Below are 27,432 nucleotides of genomic sequence, written 5' to 3'. Positions count from 1 at the left end.
TATATATATAGGCATAGATGCATTTTGTCTATAACACTAATACTTATAACACTTGTTAAATCAAGTTGTATATTTCTCCATTGTCTTAGATTTTTTTTTATGAAGTTTTTGCAACTCATCATAGTTTTTGCTTGGGTTTGTTTCATGAAGAAAGCTTTTAGGAAAAACTTTGTCTACTCATCAAATGTGCCACGATTTTTGACATCATTGTCATAGTACCAGTTTTTGACTTTGTTTTTAAGCGTATAGAGGAAAAAATTCTTTTCTTGCCTATCTGCTTAGTTAAGTTTAATTGCTTCTACGTATTGCTTTATATGTAGTTGTGGGTCCTCTCCTTTAATTTTAGGAAAGGATGGATATGTAATGATAGTGCTTATTACTGTTCCTGCAATTCCCAATTGTTCTCATTGCAATTTGACAGAAAATGCTCTATTTTGTAAATAGTATAGGCAAAACAAGTGTTTGGTTTGTAGGGAAACCTAAATCACCGTCAAATGGTAAGGGTTGTAAATTTTATGCTTCTTTTACTTATGGGGAATTATTCTAGTTGTTTTGTGTTCCACTATTCTCAATTAAAGTAGAGGTATTTTGTATGTGCTGATGCTACCAAAGAGGATTAGTGTATAAATTCATATATTCTAGATTACCATCAAAGTCGTATTTAGATTTTTTATCTCCTCTTCATTGAGGTGTACCTAATATACTTTTAGCTCGCACTCTTTCAAGTTTTTCTCTAGCTTGATTAAACAATGATTTAGTTTTTTCTGAAGGGAGGTTAAAATCATAAATATCACAAGCAAGTGCTTTATAATTTCATTCTAGATTTTGTGAATACTTTTATTTAGACTGTCTTTTGCTCATTAGATTGTGAAAGAAATATTGTATATCTATTACTTTGTTTGGTATAGATAGTGAAAATTTTATACATAAGGATTATGCCATTTAAACCTTTATAAGTTCAATTTTTAGTCTATGCCTATATATTTTGAAGTTTGTTGGTGTTGCTACTATGGCAAGCCTAATTATTATGCTTCGTTTGTGGAGTGAGTGGTATGGGGTTTTGGTATGCAATGTATCCCTCTTATAAATTGGCCTATCAGCCACTCTTAGGAGCAAGTATCTAACTTTTCAACCAATTTCAAAATAAGGATTGCTTTCCTCTAAAGGCTAAATGCCTAGAACAATTTTTATACAAAAGTCCCAAAACTTTCTTGAGCAATAAATATTATTTTTCAGATCTTGCTCAAATGTGGTCCTTAAAAGATTTTTACTCCATAAAATTTTGTTGCCTACCAATTCAAATTTGGAATTGATCCAACGTTTATTAACCCAATTATCACCAAGTGTATTTCTGCTTATGGGTATCCAAGCTTTATTGTGAACCATTAAAGTTCCCACAATAGCCTTTTTGCTTAAAGATTGCATAAAATTTAGCAATTGTTTAGTAGGCAAAGTTTTATAAATCCTTTACAAGTTATAATACTCAGGATTTGCATTTAGTTCAGATAAGCAAATTATCTCTCTATCTAGGAAGAATCTTAGTCCTATTTTCTTTTTTTATAGGTAACTCTACAGATATAAGTTTTATTTATTCTGTATACCTATAAAGTATTATCACACTTTCTTTAACAATAATAAAAATACAAGAGGTCAAACTTTTGTATACCTTGAGCAGAATATTATTAAGTATTTCATTTGATAATTCGTTGAACTATTTAAGCAATTTTGTTAAATTTATCATTCGCTGGCCTAGTTAGGCACACAAGATAGTTTAGTTTTTTCTTTCTTATACTTTTGCTTAGATATACAGAATGGGGATCAACCAACTTTTGTTTGGGTCTATAAGTAAAATGTATTTTTTGATAGGTGTGATGGATTGTTGATAAACATTTTTATCTTGTCTACCCCAATTCCCCCATTCAACTTCTATTAGGAATATAGAGGGTTGTCAATCCTTAACCTCTACAATTGTGAAATTAGAAAAAATGGTTTATTGCTCTTGGCAAATTTAGGCAAACTAAATCAACACTAGAGACTAATTTGAACAAGGCGTGGAGACCATTTCATGAAATTGCCTAATGGAATCAACACAAAAGTCAAATTGTCTAGTGTATGATAGCCTATTGTAAATCAATTTACTTATGAAATGATGTTAAGTAGTTTTTCAAACATATAATAGCTAATTTATGGAAGACTTTGTTTTAAATCTAGACAAAAATTGTTTTTCAAAGCAAATCAACTAGAAGAGGATCAAGTATGTGCTACTCACCTCATTCGACTGCTGATTGATGCGTCATGGGGAGATCCATTGATCTGCTTCTTTGGTTTGTACTTCGATATGTACAACCTTAGGCACTCGTCTTCTGTTTACAAGAGAAACCACAAGAGGATATATATATTTCATGGATACACTTTTCAAGTATGAGAAACATAGCTTTGGGTTGGAAATCCCTAGCCTGATCAATAACAATCTCTTTGCATCACTCCTAACAAATTGGTCCTAGAGAACAACCAAAAAAAATCAAAAGCTAGCCCTCTACCCTTTGAGCTCATGGAAAGTGCTATGGTGCAATTGACTGCATATATTTTGAAATTGAACTTCCTGGAAACACTTTTGCAAGTGATTATTACAACAAGGACAAAAATAACTCAATTGTCATGCAAGCAATCATTGATAATGAAGCAAAGTTCTTGGATATTTGAGTTGGAGATCCTGGGAGTGGCAATGACATAACTATTTTGAGGAAGAGTTCATTCTACAAAAGAGCTCAATCAGGTGAAATTCTTAACGGACCAACAGTCTCAAGAGGCCAATACCACTTTCGGGAGTATATCATTGGAGACTCAGGATATTACAAGCTTCCATGGTTGGACCATTTCCAAATGCAAATGGAACTAAATTGAGGGAAGCATTCAACTTTTACTTGTCGTCTTTGAGGATGGTATGTGAGAGAAGTTTTGGATTGCTTAAAGGTCATTAAAGGATGTTTAAGAAGCTAGTTAAAGTTAAGATCATCACTCAGCTAACATCTGCCATAAAAATAGCTTACATTCTGCATAACTTCATTATTAGTATAGGTGACATAGGGGAAATGGACATTGAGGCTGAGCTAGTGACTAATCAACCACAAGGCTGGCGACCGGAGCCTCATGGTGCTGCTATGGAGGTTAGAGACATTCTCATTACTTATGTAGTAGACTTAAACAAATCCACGTGAATCTCACAAATTTATTTATTTTAGTGTGCTCACAAACTCAAGTTTTGTTTTATTTTTCAGGGTTTTAATTTGGAGATTTCAGTATAGGGCTTGAATGCAGGTGCAGCAGGGAACTTGGCTGAGAGCAGAGAGAGGGGGGCTATGATGAGTTTAAAGTCACAGCTGCTGCCAATGTTGGTCTGATTCTAACATTCATATTTGTTTTCCATTCTTCTCATAAGGAAGGTTTTAAAATGATTAAAGGGGGTTTTGTGTGTTGAGTCGTTTGGTAGCAAGAGGAAGAGGGAAGAAAATGATTTGGAATGGCACTGTAGAAGATGCTTGGAAATGCAGCTTGAGGCTGTTGACGCAAGGGAATGCAGCTTGTGGCCATTGAAGCTGTTCTATCACTAGAAGTTGGGATCCTACTTGGTTTCCCAACGAATTCTTCAAAATTCCCAATGAATTCGGTGGTAGGGCAGGTGATAGAAAGCCTGGATGTTGTCCAAAAGATTGCAAGTACTAGGGTGGTCAAAGATAACACAAGCAATCTTTACTTTCGATATGTATTTTCTTCTCTTCGTTCCTTGGGAAAAATCTCATCTTGAATCCTCACAGCAATGCCAAGCTTATAGGCAATACCTGAGTAGTGGTCATTGAGAGGGGATTCAATCAACCATACACAAAGATTGTCATTTCGCAGTGTGGCATTCTTGGTACTTACTCTTGCAAAGTTCTTTCTTTCCTTTCAATCTAACTCTGATCCATTTGTGTTTCTATTGCCAGACAACTGATACAAACAGTTTTACGTGAACACTCATGTCCTTCCAACAAGAATGCTCTATCTAAATTGATGAAATCGATCCAAGGATATTGGTAGTGGCAATGCAAGATGGGAATGCTAGTAATCAGTGACATTGTAAACTACAAAAATGAAGTTCATGAATAAGAAAATGAATTAACTTACCAAAGAATTAGCAATTGCAAACAAGGCTTGAGCTATTTGATCCACACTTTTCACCATTTGGCTATCCACAAACAGAGGACACTCCATGAATTCTTCCTTTTTCAGATTATGACAACAAATTTCCTTCTAGCTATTTTCCATTGTATCAATGAGGTTTACATTGTTTTCACATAATGCTCCCACAAGTTGTTCTGCAAGTTGCGTGTGGGACTTCTTCCTTAGCCGGCCTGAACTATGCTTTTCAGGATTATTGTTGTTTTCTATGATTGCCAAAAGTGATTATAAACAAAAACTACAAAACATACCTTTAAGCTCTGATTCTCCATATGGAGGTAATAGTGATTGTTGTTTTGAAGCTCTTGGTGTCGGTAATAGTGATTGTTGGGATGTAGGTAGTGAAGACATTAATTCCTAAGTTTGTCTTTGTGAATTTACAGTTTGACAGTCCTAAAGCCACTTATCCATCATTGCATAGAGTTGATCATTGAACTTTGGTGGTAAATCAGCTTCACAATGTTGCTCTATTGTCATGTTTCAATATTGCTTTTACCAGTAGGAACATGATATTCATATGACTTGATTTTGTTGAACTCTTTGTAGATATACTCCTAACGAGATTGGCATTGCCAAGCAAATGGTTGACACCATGTGTCAAACAATAGCTGAAAACTTAGTGAATGACTGGAAGTCTAAAAAATCCAAAACTTACTGTCAATGAATGCTTGTAGTTTTGTGCCTCTCCTGAATGCTACCTTGCTACTGTAAGAAGAAATTATGCTTCTTTGCTTCATTTAGAGCCAATAATTCATTTAAAGACCAATGCCCTCAATTTTTAATTGGTTTCAGAGGCTTCGGTGGAGTGGGAGCAGTAAAATTCCCCCTACTGAATTGAGAACCATCATACAGAAACTCTTGATGACATTGAGTGGAGAACACAATCTCCAAATCGTTCAACTGCTACTCTCCCATTTTGCTCAAGACCATAAAACCATGAATTGACATGTCAGCAATAGTGGCAGGAGGAAATAACTACCACATTAGCATTTTAACTTGCTATTGCAAGTTTCATAGTGGTCAACCAGCTGGGCTAGTTTTGAAAAACATTCAAATTGATTTCACTGTCACAATGCCACTGTTAAAAAAATGATAGTGACGGTGACATGTACTAAGGCAATGTTACTTCAAATTGCTGATGTGGCCATCACAATTTGACTATGATAGTCATATGTGTAGTGTTTATTAAAAAAACCAAAAATATAGTGCCTACATTGAAGAAATACTCAAAACTGAAGCTATAAAAAATAGGTATTGTGGAAAAATAAAGAATATAAAAATATGATATGTGTGCAAATAGGTCATACACCTTGTGAAAGAATCATTTGCATGTCTGGAAACCATAAGCTAATGTGACCATCATCGTCTATTTATGCAATCAGATGTTTGGTGTTCTTTTGCAAATAGCCTGCAGAAAAAAAATCTATCAAAATAAATATTTGAATTGTAAAGAATACTTGGGGAGTGCATAAAAAATATGATCTTATATAACACTTTTTCTCCATCTAGCATGTCATAGAGGACAAAGTAGCAATCTATTTAAATTATAACTCAATGTAGATTGAAATCACTAGAGGATGATCCTAAGGATTCAAAACAACTTGTCTCAAAAGGCTAGTGCAATATTCTAAATCTGAATACCAATCCTGGATTTGGAATGATGCTAGACTGAAAGATTAAAGGGAACTGAAGAGTTGAGTCTAGTATTCCTAAGAGTTTAAGAATGATTAAGATTGTACTCCAACATGATAGTTTTGAAAATTTTCATATACTTATATTCCATGATATTGGAAGAGAAGGGAATAGTTGGTCACAAAACATTTTACAAAGTGCTAGTTGCCATTGAAGAAGCAATATTCCCTTATACTTGCTTTATAATTATTTGTGACAACAACATTATATGTAAAACTCCACCCTGCAGAATAGAAAGAAAGTTTTCGAAGGGAATGGATGAGTAGGAAATGGCACTTGTAATATTTCTTATTTCCAAATGGGAGCTAGAACATAGATTTGGATGCCTTGAGAGGCACACTCTGCTTGTGCCATGTCAAACTTCTCATCATCAAATTACTTAACTATCCTTCATTATGCATCCCTATATATCCCTATACTAATTCCTAAAGCTCTCCAAGGATTTGGTTCTTGACAGGTATGGCATTGACTTTGCAGAAGATTTGATAAATTTCCTTGTAAAATCGCCTTGCATACATGCTTTGCAAAGAGCAATCCATTCAACATAGATTAAGCCCATCATAAAAGTGGGCCAATTGTCTTTAAATTTAATTCTCTGTATCAACATCCAATGGAGCCTTCGTAAATATCAAGAATGGGCTGAGGCCCAGAGGAGATGATAACATATGGAACTCAGAGAGGTGGCACTGATGTGGAGCAGGAGGAGCGCAGTGCTGCTGCTCAAATTCACAACAGCAGCATTGGATCTTGCGTTGCTGGCTATAGAAAACCCACTGCACTTAACACTCCAGATAGATTTCTGAAGACTCTCCTATGCCCAATCTCTGTGCGTCCCGCTCTCCATCCATGGGGGATGGGGCGGGTCGAGGAATTGCTGGATATCAACGATCGATGTTTGGGTCAACACATCAAAACAGTGAAGAATCAAGTCTGAACTGCTCTGAAGATTTTTTCCAGCATCACATAAGGCAATGCATCACTCACAAGGCTGGACTGGCACGTAAATTCCGCAGCATGCATCCCTCGATTCATCTCCCCGTGGTTTTTGCACGCGGTAAGAAACGTTGCCCATGCAACTCCATCTGCTGGCAAAGGCATATTCTCCAGGACATCCTCGGCCTCTTTCAATCGCCCTAGTCGTCCGAGAGCATCAACAATGCAGGTGTAGTGGTCTTGCGAAGGATCCAATCCATTGTCAAAGCTCATTGCCGTGAAGTAGCTTACTGCTTCCTTGACGAGCCCCAGATGGCTACACGCCGACAAAACGATGGCAAACGCTGCCTTGTCGGGGTCAAAGCCGTGAAGAAACATCGCCCAAAAGAGCTGGATCGCAGAATACGCATGCCCGGTCTGGGCATATGCTGCAAGAATCGTGTTCCAGGAGACCAAGTTCCAAGTTGGCATCTCATCGAACGATTTCTTAGCATCACGAATATTTGCATCTAGAGCATATACCACTAGAATTGTGTTCCATGAATAGGAATCCCAGCAGCAAACCAAAGAAAACGCCCGGATCGCCTCTTTGAAACGACCTCTCTGGGCATAAACAGCGATTATCGCGTTCCATGAAACAAGATCTCTGTGTGGCATTTCCTCAAACATTTGTTTTCCTTGATCAGCATCACCGTTTTTCGCGTATGACTTGATCATAATCGTCCACGAAAGTACGCTGTGATGAGGCATCCTATCAAAAAAACTCTTGGCTTGAATTAAATCCCCATTTTGGGCATAGCAGCAGTGCATCGCCCCCCAGAGGATCGCGTTTCGGTGGACAATCTCCTGGAAGACATCCTCCGCCTCCTCCATGAATCCATTCTCCGCAAACATGACGAGTATCACCGCGCGAGTGATGCTGTTCTTCTCGGGCATGGAATCAAACGCGGCCTTCGCATCGCCCACTCGCCCGCGCTGCGCGAAACCCTGCACGAGGATCGTCCACGCTACCACATTCGTCTCGGGCATCCGATCCAGCACCTCTCTCGCTCGCCCAATCTCTCCGCCCCGAGCAAATCCCCGCAGCAGCGTCGCCCACGTCTTGCAGTTCCTTTCGGGCATCGTATCAAACACCGCCTTGCTCGATCCAATCCGCCCGCAATCGCCCAGCGCCTTGACCATCGCAGTGGAGGAAACTACGTCCCACACCGCCATTCGATCGAACGCTGCCTTGGCCTCCCCCGGATGCCCACTCTCGGCATACGCGGTCGCGAGCGCCGTCCACGACGCGATGTTCTTGGCCGGCAATGCATCAAAGATCCTTCTCGATTCCTCCAAATGCCCACACCGCGCGTAGATAACCAGCGTTTTATCCCACCAAGACGCCTTGGGAGCTACGCGCGCCATATTTTAAATCCGGGAGATTATTCGAGGTATATTCATCACAAGGCCTTTGCTTTTATTTGTTACACAGTAAAGAGTTTCCTTTCTCTAGCAACTTTAAGGAGCTTTCTCGCTTCGCTCGTGGCTCCAAAGAATCACCCCAGCCAAAAAAAATTCCTCCTTCCACGACTACTACCTCGCTACACTGCTCTACCAAAATCCACCCAGCAACACTACTTACTTGTGGAGTGTGATTTACAATTCCACCTCTTGCAAGTCGTCTCCAAACACTCCGGAGGAACTGGCAGCTTCGAATCCCACTGTGCCGGACTGTTGATGGTGGTGCCGATGAATCGAACTTTCCTGGTGTTGGTTTTGCTGCTGCTGCTCGACCATCACTGGCGGAGTGACTTCCAGAGCTGGAGGTGGCGGCAACGAGACGGTCGACGGTGCTGCTGGATAGTGATTCGAATAGAACATTGCTGGCGAAGAGCTGCTCGAGAGATGATCAGGCGTTGGCCCCGGATCGTTTCTCATATCCTGTACAACCGGCTGAGCGAATGCTCCATTCCCGTTTGAGAACGCCGTGTCGAGACAAAGTCTGGTGCCGAGGAAGGATCCACCGAATGGTTGCTGTTGATGATATCTGGAGCAGCGGCAGCAGCGGCCGCAGGCACGAAAAATCTCGCTGGAGCCAAAGGCTTTGCGCTTGCCTTTGGCACCACGCCAAACAGTGGAGGAGAGTCCGATGATGTCTTGGATGGTGTTACGCTACCTTTGTTGAATGTATCGACATATCTGCAAAAACCTCGTGAGATTGGAGTGCTGGGAATGACCAAAACGGTACCTTGATCTAACGTTTTGACGTGTGCGAGCTGCATACTGGTTACTGCTCGGAGGCATTGGTGGGATTCCACTCACAACCGGTTGCGGCCTTTCTGGAGTTGGCTGTGGTCTCTCTGGAGACATGGAAATAGGAGCGCCGTTCTCCTCCACGCGCGAGACGAGCTTGTTTGCCGTGGGAGGAGGAGCCAACGGAAGGTCTGGCGCTTGTGCCTCGGCTCCTTCTTCAACCCAGCGCTTCAGTGTCTCGTCGTATCTAAACTTGTTGCTGTCGCCAAGCTTTGCCTGCATCACATACCCGACCATCAATCAGCTAGCGCTCTTTCCAAAGCTTCTACAAACCTCCTTCGATGGTGTTTTTATGAAGCCCATCGCTCTTTGCACGAAAGAAGTAAAGACGCCTCTGTTTGGCATTCCTTTCGCTGGACTAACGATCTGATGAAAGAATACAAGTCTTAATCGAAGGTACACAAGAGCAAGTCGAGTTACCTGTGCAGGCCTAAACTCAGTCTCAGAAATGCTTCTTGGATCTTCTCGTGTTATCACTTATGGGTTCCATTGATGCTGACGAGGCAAGTGATACACTGCTTTTGCTAGAAGCTGTTGCGGGACGGTTATTAATATCAGCATTATCGGAAGCTTTCGGGGGCGAAGGGCCTATCATCTTGTGTAGACCAATATTGCCAAAAAACCGTTGCACAATTGACGTCGAGCCTCCCTGGATAACAGGAAAGTGAGTATAAAAGCCGAGTGCCTGCTTACAAACCTGAGAGTGGATACGAAGACGCTCTTCCAAGGCTACAGCCGCTTCTTTGCACACATCAGCTGCATGGCCCACTGTTTTCAAAGAGAAACCTTAAGGATACACACTACCAACCTTAAAGCTTCGTTTATCTTTCCAGCTTCAGCAAGCATCGACGCATAAATAAGCTTGTATGGCTGAAAAGGAAGTAAAATAAACTGGGAATTGCTGGTCATTCTTGCAAATTCGTACACTTCCATTCGCTGATGAAGAAAAGGTTAACAATTGTTATTGAGGACAAACACGGCTTACCTGGATAGCTTCTGGACTAGCGTACGTGCGTGGAAACAATGGTCGGCAGCTATAAGACAAAGTCTGGCAGAAGTAGAGAAAGGCTCAAAACTAGCATTTGGAACACGATAGCAAATATGGGCTCCACATATCTGCAAGTTAAAACTATGAGAAACATCAACGTGTGACCGTGTATATACCTCATCTCGATGTCTCCAGCGACAATCACCAAGATGCATAACCACTCTCTCGTCCCCATTAGTTCGGTTAACTGCCATTATAGCCAGGTTTTCCTGCCATTCTTCGAGCATTCCTTCTACTGCGTCCTGCAAGTCAACATGCACTCCTTAAGCAAGAGAGCAGCTTGATAAAAGTATTTCACCTGTGTTGCACCATCTACAGCGGACGCTGGAACCGGTTGAGGTTGAAGCGCTGTTACGTTCGACGAATTAGTGTTCCCTACGAACACTCCAGCATGTTGACCAGCATAAAGAAGAGTTAGAGTCCGGAGGGTTGAAACTGACGTTGAGCCATCTCCACTATAGTGTGTAGAACTATTAAAAACCACAAGACCATCACTAACGGTCTCTACAAGACTAGGTACCTTCTCTCCCAGCTGCCGGGCCATAAGAAGAGCACATCCCCAAAGTTGCCCGTCTTGGGCAGCCCGTAAAGCCTCTTTCTGCTTTCCGGGAATCAGTAGCCTTTTCACCTCAAATGCAGTTGCCTGTCGCCAGAAAGTCTTTGTTTGTATCAACTCAAGAGAAAAAGACTGCCCAACCTGCATTTGCTGTTCGGTTGGAGTTTTCTGTAGACAGCGAGAGCCAAAAGCCCATGACTCTTTATGCTCTCAAACAAAGCCTCGGCTACTTCCAAATGCCCTTCCCTGGCAAATGCTGTGACGAAGGCAGTCTGCGCAACGATCGTCTTCACGGGCATCCGATCAAACAAATCCTTGGCAGAAGCTATCTTTCCAGTGCGGATGCAAAGCGTGATCATCACATTTCAAGAGAGCTCGTTCTTCTCTGGAGCCAATTCGAAAATCTCTCGCGCTTTATCAAGATACCCGTTGTCGGCATATGCCGTGACGATCGAGTTCCACGTCGAGGCATCTCGCCGGAGCATCCGATCGAACGTTCTGCGCGCTCGATTTAGATCTTTCGCCTGTGCGTAGGCCTGGATCATGATTTTGGAGGAGAAGAGCTTAGGATTCTCTATGGATTCGAAGATTGCACGGCTCTCTCCTCCATTATCTATAGCAATGAATTTCCATCTCTATTTCTTGCTCCTCGAGATACTAGTGTTCTTCCTAAATTCGCCCCCATCGCTCCCTCTCCGCCCAAGTCCCTCATGGCGCCAGCAGTTCCACTCGCGCCGCCTCTTGATGTTCTTCCACTTCGGCGTCAACACATTCACGGACTCGGAGCGTGGATCCGGCCACGAATCGCCCTCCATCTTCAACCCGGAGCGATTGAATGCGTCGCAGTGGATGGACGCGGCCCAATCCGCGGGCGCGCAGCTCGTGATCCTCACGGTCAAGCACCACGACGGGTTCTGCCTGTGGCCCTCGGCCTACACCAATTTCTCCGTGGCTAGCGCGAGGAGGGAAGGGGGATGTGGTGGCCGAGTTCGTGGCCGCCGCCAGGGAGCGTACGTGGGCTTTTACCTCTCGCCATGGGATTTGCACGAGAGCTGCTATGGCGACACTCTTCTCTACAACGAGTTCTACCGAGAGCTTCTTACTGGGTGAGTGAGACATTATTTGCTTCTTCTTCACGCATTTTTCTTGGTGGCATGATCACTGTGTGATATGTTTGCATTTCCTCCAGCCCATTAAACGGTTTTAGCATTAGGAGCTCGCGAGCTTGTGGGCTTTTGTAGTTTTCATCTCTAGCAGCAGATGCCTTGACGCGGCATTTTGTTTTGCGTGCAGATATGGGCCGATCTCCGAGGTGTGGCTGGATGGTGCGAAATCACCCAGTGCAGTGAACATGAGCTACGATTTTGAGCTCTGGTTTGACACGATTCATCCCTGGTGCAAACATCTTTTCCGACTGGCCCTAACATCCGATGGGTTGGGAACATAGTTGGTCCCGACCGTTCCAAATGCCGACTGCTCGACCGTGGTTATTGACCGGCTGTGAAAATGCCGAACGGCCGAACGGTTCACAAAATTTTTTTGAAAAAAAAAAACATTTTTAGTAAAACCACATTAATAAAAGTAGGAAAACCAAAGCATTAAACCAAACCAAACCAAACTAAACCAAAGCATTAGACTAAACCAAATTAACTATTACTTATTTTCTTCAACATCTTTAGCAAGTTCCTTGATATCTCCAGCATCTTCCTCAACAATCACATCTTCATTTGGAAAATTTTTTTCAGCTAAATCTTCTATACCAAGAGATTCAAGCCTAGCTTGCATCTCTACAATCCTCATCCACTATGGTTTGATTGCAATTGTGTCAAGATCGATCTCTAGCAACTTCATTCCTTCACTTTCAATATGATCCACCACTCTGGTGTTACTGTGTACATAAACCAACTTCTTCAAGTTCTCTAGAAGCAAGCAATTGCGTCATTTGGTTTGGATCAAGTTCCAACTACTCCAATTTTGCTCATATGGAGAAGAGCACACTCCTTGGCTCAACACACGAAGTACTAACTTCCTGAGCTCAAGCATCTCATATTCATAGAATTCCCACCAAGACACTAGAAATTTCCTTTTTGCTTTGCTCTTCGGCAAATCCTGATTGATAGTTCTTCCAATTCTTCATCGAAACATATTGAATTGTTCATCCAACTTCTCTTCCAGCTGAGTGTCCCCACAGCAATAGAGTGATAAATAATCCATCCAATCACTTCTTACCTCAACATCTAAGTCTTGCTCAAAGTATGAAAGATTCAAAGCATATGCAGCATTGTGCATAGAGCTATGCACCATAAACCATTGAGCTCTCCGTCTATGTTAGTCTTCAACCAAGACACACTTAATTGCATCAATTTTATCCATATGAAGCTTGCCATCTTGAGCTGCAAGCTCCAATCTTTCAATCATATGATACATTGTTTAATAAATTAATCCTATTGTTGCGCCCTCACGATCAGCAAGACGTAGCACCTTCAAAATAGGAGCTACCATAACCAATAAAGTAGAAGCATTCTTCCAAAATTCATCATTGAAAATTGTTGTATGAACATTTTTGGCATCCTTTGTGTTATACCACTTTGACGATTCAAATTCTAACTCACTATGAATCGTCGAAGGCACAGGAAAACATCTTCATGCTGGAGCTGGCTGACCATAAGAAAGATGTAAGCGAATCGAGTCTTCACAAGCTTCATGAGTTCTCTAGAGTAGAACTTTCGAAATAAAACAAGTAACATCAGCTTCTCAGTTATGAACTTTACGATTTTCTCATAGTCATTTACGATCTTAGACACCCAATCAAACTTCCCAATATCCTCCAATAACAAGTCCAAAACAGGCACATGCATCGATTGTGTAAAATAAAGGGGAATTCTTCTCTCATATGTTCCCCCATCGATACACAATTCGAAGCATTATCAGTGATGACTTAAACAACATTTTCAACACCAACATCCAAAATGATGGGTCTAAGTTGCTCCCAAAGCCAAAGACCAGTCTTTTCTTCTCCTTTGGTGTCAACACCCTACCAAAATACTAAGCTATGGATAGAGGTAACCATGAAATTTATGAATGATCTGCTCTTTATATCAAACCATCCATCAGTCACTATTGTACATCCAAATCGAGCCCATCCATCACGAAAGGGAGCTAACTTCTCCTTGATTAGAGTATAGTAACGAGTGAGCTGAGTAGTACAAAGCTTCTTATAACCAAGAATCCTCGATGCAGCACTAGGTCCAGCACTACAAGTGGCTGTGATCATCGCATGAATATATGGGCTTTTCACAACATTAAATGGTATAGCATTCAAGAAAATGAACTTTGATATCACATCATCTAAGTTCATGTTTCTTGCATCATCAAGCATTTCCCTAATATTGCTATCTCGCATTTGCTTTCGACCAAGAGATGATCCTTCATGGCCTATAGAAGCACTCATAGGCTGAGATTGACTAGCACTTTGTGTACCAGCTCTAGAAGCAAATGCCCCATCAAAATGCCTATTCTGTAGATTTGCTGTAGAAGGTAAAGACAAAGGGGCATTTGCGATTTGCTCCACAAACATTCGGTGAGCTTGGTTCTAAATATGAAGAGGAACATTTGAAGCACTACATGCTTCAATATCTTTCCCAGAAACTTTAGCAAAATGCACCTTGATTTATTTCGGCGGACCGCCATACATTTTACCACAATAATTACATTTACAACACCTTTGCCAGAAGCATAAGGAGTGAGCTTGGTAACATGGGACCATGCCCAATCAGGCGCCATCGCTCAATTGTGCCAGAATCGCTATGAATCACTAGAATCAAATCTCTGAAATCACTGCAATTTCCATTTTAGGGAAAAAATTTCAAGCTTTGCTGGGCGATTTGATTTGTGAGGCCTTAGCGAGCTACTCGGGCTGGGCGATTTGATTTGCGAGGCCTCAGCGAGCTGCTCAATGCTCAATCAAAAGCAGAGGCCGGAGAGTGTCGCCCTGTAGAGCTCGGTACACACGCATCGCTCAGAATTAATTTTTTAAAATTAATTTAAAATCCTAAAAGAATTGTTTTTGCCAAATGGAATCACCGAACGGACTTGTCCGACCGCATTCGGCGGCAGTTGGGATTTCGGCCGAACGCAGTCAGGACCAACCATGGTTGGGAATGAGTATGGCGAGGCCAGACAACCATGCTGGGCAATGGCGACAGATCTTCCATTACGATCGGCAGGAGCGATGGCCAGTACGTAAAATCCATCCTTCCATGAGACTTTCGTTCTTGTGAAACTTGATCCAATTCGCAACATCAACAGGTACTTGATGTCGTGAGAGAGTGCTGGAACCAACTGGCTCCCTCCGGAGTGCGATATCTCCATCAGGCCCAGTTGGGTTTGGCACAGGAATGAGGCTCCAAAATCCCTGGAGCAGCTGCTCGACGTTTTCTACAAATCATCCGCCAGAAACTGCTTCCTCCTGCTCAACGTCCCTCCAAACGTGTTGGGACTGATCGACGAATCCGACTTCCAGACACTGGAGCGGTTTAGCTCTGCCATAGATTCCATCTTCAGCGTCAACTTAGCAGCAAATCCCTTGTCCGTGACAGCAAGCAGCGTTCGCAGCTCTTCGTTTGGGCCAAAGCAAATCCTTGATGAGCGTATGGAAACTTTCTGGGCTCCAATGCAAGGGGAGTCGACCGGCTGGATCGAGCTTGATCTTGGCAAGGTCTCAAAGTTCAACACACTGGAGATCCGAGAGCCAGTAAACATGGGACAAAGGGTCATGGAATATCTCGTCGAGGCATGGGACAGCGAGCTGGGCTGGTACCTGGTGAGCAACAGTAGCACCATTGGTTACAGGAAAGTGGATCGACTGGAAGAGGATCAAGTATGCGCTGCTTGCCTCATTCAACTGCTGATTGATGCCTTGCGGGGAGATCCATTGATCTGCTTCTTTGGTTTGTACTTCGATATGTACAACCTCAGGCACTTGTCTTCTATTTAGAAGAGAAACTACAAGAGGATATGTATATTTCATGGATACACTTTTCAGGTATGAGAAACATAGCTTTGGGTTGGAAATCCCTAGCCTGATCAATAACAGTCTCTTTGCATCACTCCTAACAGATTGGAGGCTAGAGAACAACCAAAAAAAATCAAAAGCCAGCCCTCTACCCTTTGAGCTCATGGAAAGTACCCTTGCATGGAGGTGGCAGCGGGTTAAACTTGAGAAGTTAGCTTGTCTGGAGGACCTCCTGTTGCTTCTACTTCCTCGCCACAAAATCACACCTGCAAACACATGTCCAAACATTGAATTAGTAGTTCTCAGATTTAAAAGCTTTGAAAATAAATTAGAACATCTTTTTGCGGAAACCGTCGGTCAACTATATGTAGTCAATGGGACGACCATTATTAAAATGTTTTTAATTTATAAACACAAAATTATTCTAAATAAATATCAACAATTAAATTATAGAATATTCAAGAATACCCAGGTATATTCTATGTTGGTTTGCTTAAGCAAACCAAAAATATAGTGCCTAAATTGAAGAAATACTCAAAGGACTATAACTTAACTGAAGCCATAAAAGATAGGTATTGTGGAAAAATAAAGAATATAAATTTAACAAAATTGATATGTGTGCAAATACTAAACAGGTCATACACCTTGTGGGTGTTCTTTTGCAAATAGCCTGCAGAAAATAAGCTATTAAAATAAATATTTGATTTGTAAGAATACTTGATGCATAAAACATATGAGCTTATATAACACTTTTTCTCCATCTAGCGAGGACAAAGTAGCAATCTATTTAAATTATAACTCAATGTAGATTAAAATCACTAAAGGATGATCCTAATGATTCAAAACAACTATTATACTTGTCTCAAAAGGCTAGCAATATTCTAATCTGAATACCAATCCTGGATTTGGAATGATGCTAGACTGGAAGATTAAAGGGAACTGAATTATATCTCTGGTTGAGTCTAGTATTCCTAAGAGTTTAAGAATGATTAAGATTGTACTCCAATATGTTAGTTTTGAAACATTTCATATACTTATATTCCATGATATTGGAAGAGAAGGGAATAGATTGGTCACGAAACATTGAACAAGTGCTAGTTGCCATTGAAGAAGCAATATTGCCCTATAAAACAACATTATATATAAAACTCCACCCTTCAGAATAGAAAGAAAGTTTTCAAAGGGAATGGATGAGTAGGAAATGGCACTTGTGATATTTCTTATTTTCAATTGGGAGAATTGTTTGGGATGTTGAGCATCCCTGATTGCTATGCTAGATAATATATTTGATAACATATGTCAAACTTCTCATCATCAAATTACTTAACTATCCTTCATTATGCATATATTAATTCCTAAAGCTCTCCAAGGATTTGGTTCTTGACAGATTATGGCATTGACTTTGAGGAAGATTTGATATATTTCCTTGTAAAATCGCCTTGCATACATGCTTTGCAAAGAACAATCCAGTCAACATAGATTAAGCCCATCATAAAAGTGGGCCAATTGTCTTTAAACTTAATTCTCTGTATCAACATCCAATGAAGCCTTCGTAAATGCTAGCCATCAACGAATGGGCTGAGACCCAGCTCCAGCAACATGCTGTGCAATGCTTCGCAAGCGGAGAGGATAACATATGGAACACAGACAGGAGAACATATGAAGCATGTCGGGAGGCCACGAGGGAGATAGGATACAAAAGGAAGGGAATGGGAAATCACCTTACTGCAATGAGCCCATCTCCACCCGCGCCTCAAATGCAAGCTTTCCACACCACTGCTTCCCACTTTCAACAAGAGCTCATGAGAGACTTCCACAGCTCACTCTCACCAGCATGGTCTTGAGAATCTGGATTGCCACGCCTAGCATTGCACTGATGTGGAGCAGGAGGAGTGCAAGATCCTTCTCGATTCCTCCAAATGCCCACACCGCACGTAGACAACCAGCGTTTCCATAGATAATATCTATACTGATGACTTATGATTAGTAAACACAAGTCATGAAGGTCAAGTACAAGAGACTTGCTATAATGAAACTTCAAACAATTAAACACTAAATAGAGGAAATTGCTAAGCTAAAGTCCACCAAGATCAATGACTCCAGCAAAAACAAACATAAACTACTCATCCTCCATTAATTCTATATTGCATATTATGAAGAGAGTGGAGGAGAGAGAATAGGAGGACTTTTGTTATTTGTTGGTGATAGAGAAGAAGCACAAGAAATAGAACTCCTATTATCCATAAATGTCAAAAGAGCATAGATATATTTTTTAGCATGGCACAAGTTCTAGTGTTATGTCCCCATCCATGACATTCCTCACATCATGAACAACAATTGTGTTATGACACAGAACGAAAAGTCAACAATCTAGTCTTCCTAGACTAAACTATACCTCCTCTTGAGTTTCCTTACCACCCAACCACCCTTAAACTACCTCAAAAGCTCTTCTGCATCGCCCCTTCACTATGAGCCTTAGGGTAGGTTATGTTCTTTACCCTAACATGCCTTCATAAACCCTTGAGCCCCCTTTGACCAAAATTGACCATTGGCACTTAATAATTCTTCCCCCCAACAAAGTCCTTGTCCCAAAGATAAGTTATACTAGTGATCACCCTTTTTAAGGAACTTTGCTCAAGCTCCTGATCCATCTTCCACAGTCGTAAATTGTATACATTAAAGAGGCATTGGGCTCGTCACTCCGAGATAATAGATCTTTCAAATGGCTAACATAAAATACCAAATGAATTTTCACCCCAGCTGATAGCCGCACTCAATAAGCCACTTTACTGATGTGCTCCAGCACTTCATATGGACTAGCATACCAATGAAAAAGTTTATCACTCTTCCTATTCCACAAAGGCACTAAAGTGTTCTGCTACTCACTTGAAACAAAGATCACTCACACAAAGACAAGATCACCCACCTTATATTCCTGGAATTGGTGATGCTTATTAGCAAACTTCTCCACTCTATCCTGAGCTACTTGTAAATTCTATTTGCACACCACCAGAATTTCATTAAATTCCGTGGCTAGATTAGTTGCCTCTGAATCAAGCTTTTCTTAAATATCTTTACTCAAATGCAATTTCAACTCCACTGCTATTCAAGGATGCCTTCCAAACATGGCAAGTTTGGTTCCACTGTGTTAGCTATTATTGTAGGCAAATTGCACTAATGGAAGATATAGATCCCACTATCCCTGCTTTTGACCAATGCTACAGCGTAATATATCCTCCACCACTTGATTCACACGCTCAGTTTACTCATCCGTTTGAGGATGATCTCCACTCGAGAGTTTCAGAGTCACTTGTATAGCTTTTGCAAAACTCTTCCAAAATCCACTAGTGAACTTTGAATCTCGATTGCTGACGATGTCCTCCGGCAAACCAAAATCAGAAAAAACCTTCTCCAAGTAGACCGCAACCAAGTCTAAGGCAGTAACACTCTTTTGAAGAGCCAACAACCGCACATACTTCGTCAAGCAATCCACTATGACCCATACTTGCTCCTTTTGCCTCTGTGTTCATGGCAAACAAATGATGAAGTCCATAGAGATACTACACCAATGGCTCTGAGGAATAGGTAAAGGTTGCAAAAGTCCCCCTAGCTTCTCTCATGGCATCTTTACCCACTGACAGAGCTCACATGACTTACAGTACTTGAGGATATCAGCCTTCATATTCCTCCAATTGAAATTATGCTTAATCAACTCATGTGTCTTCTTCCCCCCAAAATAATCGGCCTTTGGACGATCATGATAGTGGAATAAAACCTGAGTAATTAATGTATCCACCCATGGCAAATACACATGGCCATTGTAGTAAAAAATCCCATCCACCAATGAGAAAGGTGCTTCTATTTGGGCTTGCAACGAGACCACTTTAACATCTTGAGACTAAGCACGCTCAACCAACTACCCAAACTTGCTAACCACCTTACTCAAATGATGACAAAACCATGTTTGTAATGTCATTACATGGCAAACACGAGATAAAGCATCTGCCACCATATTCAATGATGCTCAATAGGAAACTTCCCAAACTCCATGAGTTTGACCATCCAACGAGCTTACCTAGTATTCAATTCCTTAAGTGTGAAAAAATATATAAGGGTTTTGTGATCTATCAACACCATGATCACTACACCTTAAAGATAGTGCTGCCACGTCCGCAAAGCATGAACAATGAAGAGTAACTCTTGCTTATATATGGAATAGCGTTGCTCCGTGGGATTCAAAGTTCGACTCTCATATGCAATAGGCTATCCCTTTTGCATGAGAACTCCTCCCAGTGCATAACCACTTGCATCACATGTCACCTTATAAAGTTTTGATGGATCAGCAATGCGAAGCACTGGAGCCGTGCTCAACAACTGTTTCAATGCCACAAAACTATCCTCATGTGGCTTCTTTCACTCGAATGGCACGTCCTTGTGCAACAATTATGTCAAAGGAATAGCCATCTTTGCAAACTTATGTTGAAAATGTCGGTAGTAACTAAAACTACGTAACTTAGTGTTGCGAATGTGATTTCGGGTATCGAAAGTTACCTATCGGCTAGTTCTTTCGAACATTTTTTCCTTACTGCCACAATGGTAGGAGGTTGATATTATTGGACCCTTTATTAATCCCTTTTATTCAAGTGTTCATCGCTATTATGCAGTTTGTAATAATCTCATTTCAGTCCCAAATGCTATTTATAGAAAGTGTCTAGATTTGCTCATTTGGCATATCTACGGAATGTAGATATTGTTATGAACACAATAGTGTTCATCCTATGTCCAAATTCACAATCTAAAGATATTCCATATTTAGTGAGTTTCAAGTTTGTTCTAGAGATTAACTCTTGATACTAAGGGAGGCTTGGGTTGAAAGCCCAAGCTGTGAAGGCTTATAGAGGGTTTAGGTTCCGCTTCGTGGTTATCCTATGGTAAATCACCATAGGATAAAGGGTAAAAACCACGTACACTACATTTGGTCTCAGAGGATACGATATGATGGTTAGTTGTTCTCTTTGATAGTTTATGGCTTTATGCAATACCACATGTTCTTTGTGGTTTACTTTGGATTGGTCTCTTGGGTTTGAGACATTAGTAAAATGTTGCTGACACTTGCTTAAGCAACTTGAGTTCTTTTGTATTGTTGACTGGGATCTATTTAAATTAGCTAGTGTGATGGTTAGCATGACTAAATGTTTGTTGGTCTTACCACATTCCTTCTGTTTTGTTGATTATTGCTTGAGTTAGTTTTGATAGATTAGAATGTTATTTCCTTCAGGTGATTGTGAGACACAAATCCCTAAGCCCCAAAGTGGAGCCGAAAGGGTGCCACGTGGTAGTGGCCGAAGCAAAAGCCAAACGAGCGTAACACGTTTGGACTAAAAGGCTCCAACTTGAAAGGTCGAGAGCGGGAGTGAAACTCTCAACAGAATGCTCAAGGAACGAGCATGAAGCGAGCAATAAGCGAGGCTCCAAAAAGGGACCCAAAAGGACCAACACATGACATGTGGAAGTGTCTGAGATGGAGTCCAAGATGGACCCGAGTTGGAGTCCGAGGTGGAGTCCGAGATGGAGTCCGAGATGGACCGAGATGGAGTGTGAAATGGAGTCCGAGATGGACTTGAGATGGAGTCCGACATGGAGTCCAAGATGGAGTCTGAGATGGACCGAGATGGAGTCCGAGATGGACCCAAGATGGAGTTCGAGATGGACCCGAGATGGAGTCCGAGATGGAGTCCGAGATGGACCGAGACGGAGTCCGAGATGGAATCTGAGATGGAATCCAAGAAGGACCTGAGATGGAGTCCGAGGTCGAGACCGAGACCGAGACCGGGACCGAGGCCGAGGCCAAGACCAAGCCCGAGACCGAGCTTGAGTCCGAGTCCAAGTTCGAGTATGAGAGGGTGAAAGCCCAAAGCGTTCGTCTCCAAGACCCTAGGGGGTTTGGTGAGCTCCAAAAGTATAGTAAGGGGGAGGACTGCAGTGGAGCCAGTTTGGCCAAGAAAGACCAATTTGGCCCAAGAAGGCCAGACCCAGTGTTGGGTGATGAACTGACCACTAGGAAGTCCAAGACTAGAGTGAATACGGACCGACAAGTGGGGTAGCTTGGTGAAGTGTTCAAGAGCCGGCTTTAGTTCCCCCAGGAGATCGACTAGCCGATGCTCCTAGTCCAAATGCGGGTGGCACTACCTACTTGGATACCTGGTGTGGCTCAACGGAACCTCGCTCTAAGTCCATGACTAGAGCACCTAAAGGCGGAAGGTGGGAGAGTACCCACGGGGCTCGTGTAGGGCCACAGTGTTCCAAAATGTTGTCCTGAAGTCCCAAATGGGGGAAAGGAGGAGGAGCAGTCCTCTAGTGTAGTGACTACGGATACGGTCACATGGTAAGGAAGTCCCAGAGGACAATAGGACTTAGTGGCTGGGCCTGCGGGCCTTAATCTAGTGGCAGTGTTGGTGATTACGGCCATGGATTCAAAGGGACTTGGCAAGAACTGACAAGGGGATGTTGGGGTAGGTTATTCCTCATGTCTGTGGGCATCCTAAGGATGCTAAAGAGTGGATTTGGGATGACCACTCGTGGACGGACGGCCCAGTCTTGGAGAGACGGGATTGTGATGCAAGTGGTATTGGACCACTAGTGCGGTAAAGGTGAATGGGCATGGCCTTAGCGTAACAGGCCAATATGTTAGTGGTAGCTTTGGGTGTCGGTCTTGGGACTGGACACGTGGAGCACGCGGACCAAGTGTAAGAGTTGAGTGGCATAGATGCCATTCTCGGGATTAGCAAGTCCCAAGTCCTGAATTGGACTTAAGGAGGTTGTGAATGAGACTCCTCCAAGTGGTCGGAGGTGTGGTTAAGTGACTAAAGTAGAATGGAAAAATTAGTCGCTTACAACTTGGTATCGGAGCTGTTCCTTAGTTCAACTTTTATTGGTGCTCAAGTATATCACCATTGGTGTTGGCATCGGAAGGTCCGAGGAGTGGGCCTTGAGGAGTAGCAAGTCGGGAAAACATGGCTCTCCATTACAGTTCATGTGTGAACTTGTAGACACAGTGGTGGATAGAAAAGGGCCAATAATAAAACGACTTTGGGATCTTGGGAATAGTGCAAGGTTTTCCTCATTGAGTTGAGGAAGTGATCCAGATGAGTGTTTGACTCAACAAATTGGCTAATATAGTTGTGGTAAACAACTATAGTTGGGATCACTTACCTCTTTGTTGATGTTCCTTATTCCGTTGAAAGGGCGTGACCGTGTGTTGCAAATGTGACTTCAGGTATCGAAAGTTACCTGTCGGCCAATCCTTATGGACACTCGTTCCTTACTACCACGATGGCAAGAGGTTGGTATTGCTGGACCCTTTATTAGCCCCTCTTGTTCAAGTGTTGGTAAACTGGACTTTGCATCTGTACTTGGCCGGATGAGCATAAAGAAGGAATTCTTAAGTGTCTATTTAGCTAAGCATACTCGGCCCGGCTTGGTAGTTCTCTTTTGCTTTGTCTTGCACTGGCTTGACAAGAACCCTCACGTACTGAGACTAGTTCCTCAATATCGCTGGATGATAGCTTACCGTGAAACACCCTTGCTATCATGCCCTTTGTGTTAATCTCATTTCGGTCCCAAATGTTATTTATGGAAAGTGTCTAGATTTTTTCATTTGGCATATCTACGGAATGTAAAGATTGACTTGAATACAATGGTGTTTATCCCGTGTCCAAATTCGCAATTTAGCACCATTCCATATTTAATAAATTTTGAGCTTGTCCCAGAGACTAACTCTTAATACTAAAGAAGGCTTAGGATGAAAGCCCAAAGCGTGTGTTCCTCAAGGGGGGGGGGGGGGGGGGGGGGGGGAAAGGGGGGGCTTTAAAGGGTGCCAAATGTATAATAGGGATAGTGGGTAAATCGGGCATGGCCCAATAACCTGAGGGAAAATCTCCCCCTTGGGGGCCTGTCCTTGTTTTGGAACTGGGTTGGGTCTAAACCCAAATTTCATTTCAAAAATATTTTAAGTCACTCTGAGCTCTTGGCCCTTCCCTCCTTGGGCTGGATGCTCTGGAGTTGCCCCATGGGTTGGTTCCATCCCTCCTTGGGTCCATGCTTTGGAGTTTGGCACCCTTCCTTTTTTCAGGGGCCCAAGGGCATAAACCTCGGGTTCCGCACCACTGTCCTTTAAAAATGGGGCATGGGTCATGGGGCATAAAAAGGGTTTAAATTCCCCTTCAAAAGGGTATCCTATGGGAAATCCCCCTAGGAAAAAGGGACAAAACCCCATGTGCTACACTGGGTAAACAAATCTAATTACTTGGCTACAGGAGTCTATCTAAACTTTACCAAAGGGTTTGGTTTGGTTGGTCCGGATGGCTAGGGCCTCTAGCTTCTCTCTCTATGTCCTTGTGGGCAATGGTGTATCACACTTTTGTAAGTTGGGTGACACCCAAAGCAGCAAGGGTGGCTAACTCCATTAGTCATTTCCTTGTCGGTGACGGCTAGAAGATGTCTGAGTTGGTAGGGCATCCACATTAGACAAAAAGGTTACCATAACTCATTTAAGTTAGCGCATTTCTCATATAGTGTGAATTTGTGCCTCTCCAGGCTTTGTTTTGGATGCCGCTTGTCTCTAGAGGTAATCCTAGTCCTAGGCTTTCTAAAAATACCAACGGCGACTTAGTATCAATCTACATTAATGACATGCACATGTTTTTCCACAATATTGGCATTCTAGGCTACCTCTTCTTGGATTTTAGGGAATATTGAGGCAGCTTCTTCCCAAATTCCTGCAATAGAAGGTAGACGGGGCTGAACCCTTTCCAACAAGCCCACCAACAGTCAAAATGGGGAAGGATTGAAACTAGAGGACTCATTTTTCTCTTTCAGGCTAAACTTTGTTGAGAGTTCCTTGGGAACGAAGCAATCTTCAAGGAATAGAGGTTGGCATAGGAACAGGAATAGGAGGAGCGGGAACAAGAGTTGGTGTAGGAATAAGGACAGTAGGAGTAGGTGCAGGGATAGGAGTTGGTGTTGGAGCAGGCACAGGAGTAGGAGCGAGAGTAGGGGGTTACCGATTATAGGTTATAGGTCCCCGGTTACTGGTTACTAGTTACCGGTTACCGGCTACTCCAACGGCTACTCCAGTGGTCACCCTATGGGTCAATGGTTATGTGCTTGAGGCCAACATCTCCTTCCAAGTTCACCCTTGTTTCTCTTCATCACAGGCATTTTGGGCAACTTTGAGTAGCTTGAGCACAAGTCTACAGTCTTCCTGCTCCTGTCAACCCAGTTTCCTTGGCCGGGCATTTACAGTGTTCAAGATATTTGATGCCGGTACAAACTAGACGTGCGACAAATTAACACCCTTTTACCATACCTCAAGGCCCTAAGGTATGGAGTAAACTTTCTCACATCCAAAGGTAGCTTAGGTACGACACAGCGCCCTCATGGGCCAAGTCCTCTTCATCCTCAGCAGATTCCAGTGACTTAGATCTACAAGCTATGGCGCAGCCACCTTTAGCTCGACCTCAGCTCCATGTTTTGCAGAAGGGGAGTGATCTCCTGACCTTCTCAGGTGTTAGAATAGTCTCTCCAGCATCACATATCAGTCGCTTTGATTACTACTGCACCACAAACATGATTGTCAACAATGATCGTATGTGCTGTGACTTCTTGCAGTCTCTCGAAGGCAAAGCAGCAACTTAGGCAGATTCTCTTCTCCCAGAAGACTGGACAGACTTCTAGACACTACTTGCTTCTTTTAGAGAATGTTTTATTGAAGAAAACCCCACAAATCGGCTACTTGTCGACCTCTTTTCGTTCCGGCAAGGTGCTCATGAGTCTGTTCCTGACTACATCACCCAGTTTTGAGCATACTAGAAGCAGTGTTGGGATCGTAGAGTGGTCCAAGATGAGCAACAAGGGATCACGGCATTCACAGCGGGTCTGCGTGGGAACTTTCAGTGGAAACTTCTCAAGAAGACATTCAGGTCTTGCCGTGAGGCATTTTCATTTGCCATGAAGCTAGAAAGAGAGCTTTTGGTTGACCTGGGGATTGCTAGAGTTGATTTTGACCAAGCCATCACCCCGTCAAAGTCACCTTCTACAGCCATTCGCCCGTCCATACAAAAGCCCATCACTATTGAGCATACACCTCCAGCCCTTGAGAACTTTGCTAATGAGATGTGGCAGCTGAAGGAGATCATTCTTTAGCAACAATCACACTATGACAAATTGCTCCAGGAGCTGGTGGAGTCCAGGAAAGAGGCCGCTACAACTCGAGAATGCAAATTTAAGTCCCGTTGGTGCACTCACTGTGAAACGAACACACACAACATGCAGTGCTACTTCAAGCTTCATCCAGAGCTTTGGCCTCCACCTTCTCAATGTGTCCAACAACATCCCTTTGCTGATAATTCCACATCATCTCAAAGTCCAGAGACATATCAAGAGCAGTTGGAGTGACAAGCAATTAAAGCAGCCCCTTCATCAAGCAAAGGCAAGGCACCAGCCTCATTGGTCAACACAATTTTGGTAGCTTAGGAACTCTATAGGCAACAGCAGCAAACCGTAGCCACTTGAGCCCAAGCGAAGAAGAAGGCAGCCGCTCAGCCTGCCATAGATCCCCCAGCGTCAATTGAGAGTGAATCTCTGTTGGCACCAGATCTAGTGACATAGAGGGTGGTTTGTAAACTCCCCTTCAAGTCATTACTCTCTTCTTCCTAAGATATCACCAACAACTATTCCTGTTCTAGAGCCAGTTCTTCAACAGCTGGTTGACACTCCCGTCACCTTTTCGCTCCAAGACATGTTATGTCTTATCCCAGGATTCAGCCAGCACGTAGAGGAGTTTGCATGGTCAGGAACACTAGAGAGCACTCTCAAAGAGAACTCCTCAAGAGGTGCATATTGTCGACATGACAAGATATGGTGGAGATCCTGGTCCATTCTTTGTCTTGGTGCAGATTGGTACTTCCTCTTGTAGGATGGATGCTTTGGTTGACTCCGGTTTTGGAAGCAATATTATCTCTCTCGAAACTGCCCTTTCAACACAGCTACAGATCACTGAGAGCTCTTCCATTGTGCTCAAGACCTTCGCCAACCACACCGTTCCTCTAGCGGGCATTTGGTGTGGTGTCAAGGTCTCAATACAAGATGTTATTTCTGAGGTAGATTTCCTCATGGTTGACTACCAATGTCTTGGAACGTCCTCTTTGAAGGACTCTATCATCCTTGGCCACTCATGGCAAGTCACAGCCCATTACACCATTGACAGCACGCAAGGCAAGATGGCAATTAGCGATGGAGCCCATAGCACCACCTTTCTCAACAACCATGGTAGAGCTCTTTCTCAGCAAGCCTAGTAGGCTCAGACTAAGATGGCCTCTGCACCACACTTCCCTCTTGAGCTCACAGAGGTTTTTCTTGAGTTGGCGGTGGAGTCGATCATCTATATGACAGGTGCTTTCCCCTGCAATGTGATTGACATGGTTGGAGGCAAGTCAGATAGCTCGAGACATCTTTATTTGATGGTGGGGCTTATAGGGTATAGGCTTCCATATCCAGCTTTTTGGAGTGTTTCTTGATAGAGGAAGGGCTTCTCAATTTGTTTCTCACATGGGACCAACTCTCTCTTATGGAGCTTGATGACACAATCACTCTAGACCAGGCCCATCTTTCACAGAA

General features: G+C 42.7%; 3 protein-coding genes across 7 annotated transcripts; 1 reads left to right on the top strand and 2 right to left on the bottom strand.

The window, feature by feature from the left end:
* Positions 1–6,834: 6,834 nt before the first annotated feature.
* On the bottom strand, positions 6,835–8,250 carry LOC112348157 (pentatricopeptide repeat-containing protein At4g02750-like). Its single transcript, XM_024680252.1, has one exon. The coding sequence runs from the start codon at positions 8,248–8,250 to the stop codon at positions 6,835–6,837; it is 1,416 nt and encodes a 471-aa protein (XP_024536020.1).
* A 187-nt stretch (positions 8,251–8,437) lies between these two features.
* LOC112348126 (protein transport protein SEC16B homolog) lies at positions 8,438–10,923 on the bottom strand. Of its 5 annotated transcripts, none has more exons than XM_024680194.1 (9): positions 10,884–10,915; positions 10,707–10,829; positions 10,485–10,656; positions 9,947–10,428; positions 9,836–9,894; positions 9,559–9,787; positions 9,412–9,504; positions 9,074–9,354; positions 8,438–9,024 (listed from the first exon to the last, which is right to left on the bottom strand). In XM_024680194.1, exons 7-9 carry the CDS (start codon positions 9,481–9,483, stop codon positions 8,760–8,762), a joined length of 618 nt encoding a protein of 205 aa, XP_024535962.1. In that variant the 5' UTR covers positions 9,484–9,504; positions 9,559–9,787; positions 9,836–9,894; positions 9,947–10,428; positions 10,485–10,656; positions 10,707–10,829; positions 10,884–10,915; the 3' UTR covers positions 8,438–8,759. The 5 variants fall into 5 exon arrangements, with proteins under 5 accessions (XP_024535962.1, XP_024535963.1, XP_024535961.1 ...); XM_024680195.1 differs by having other exon boundaries at positions 10,485–10,641; XM_024680193.1 differs by lacking the exons at positions 8,438–9,024; positions 9,074–9,354 and having other exon boundaries at positions 9,947–10,074; positions 10,124–10,428; positions 10,485–10,829; positions 10,884–10,923.
* Positions 10,924–11,157: 234 nt separating this feature from the next.
* Positions 11,158–13,177, top strand: LOC9629899 (alpha-L-fucosidase 1). The gene is made up of 2 exons (XM_002975356.2): positions 11,158–11,848; positions 12,036–13,177. Exons 1-2 carry the CDS (start codon positions 11,286–11,288, stop codon positions 12,187–12,189), a joined length of 717 nt encoding a protein of 238 aa, XP_002975402.2. The 5' UTR covers positions 11,158–11,285; the 3' UTR covers positions 12,190–13,177.
* Positions 13,178–27,432: the final 14,255 nt, after the last annotated feature.

Source organism: Selaginella moellendorffii, unplaced genomic scaffold (genome assembly GCF_000143415.4).
Source record: "Selaginella moellendorffii unplaced genomic scaffold, v1.0 SELMOscaffold_27, whole genome shotgun sequence".
NCBI classification, from domain to species: domain Eukaryota; kingdom Viridiplantae; phylum Streptophyta; class Lycopodiopsida; order Selaginellales; family Selaginellaceae; genus Selaginella; species Selaginella moellendorffii.
This window is presented reverse-complemented; position numbering and strand designations above follow the sequence as displayed.

Bases quoted from the DNA above. Each gene is read 5' to 3' on its own strand.
- LOC112348157 (XM_024680252.1), bottom strand. From the start codon at position 8,250: ATGGCGCGCGTAGCTCCCAAGGCGTCTTGGTGGGATAAAACGCTGGTT.
- LOC9629899 (XM_002975356.2), top strand. From the start codon at position 11,286: ATGATTTTGGAGGAGAAGAGCTTAGGATTCTCTATGGATTCGAAGATT. The intron at 11,849-12,035 runs GTGAGTGAGACA...TTTTGCGTGCAG, and splicing joins TACCGAGAGCTTCTTACTGG to ATATGGGCCGATCTCCGAGG.
- LOC112348126 (XM_024680190.1), bottom strand. From the start codon at position 10,889: ATGCAGGTTGGGCAGTCTTTTTCTCTTGAGTTGATACAAACAAAGACT. The intron at 10,429-10,484 runs GTGAAATACTTT...GTTGACTTGCAG, and splicing joins CTGTAGATGGTGCAACACAG to GACGCAGTAGAAGGAATGCT. The intron at 10,075-10,123 runs GTAAGCCGTGTT...TTTCTTCATCAG, and splicing joins CTAGTCCAGAAGCTATCCAG to CGAATGGAAGTGTACGAATT.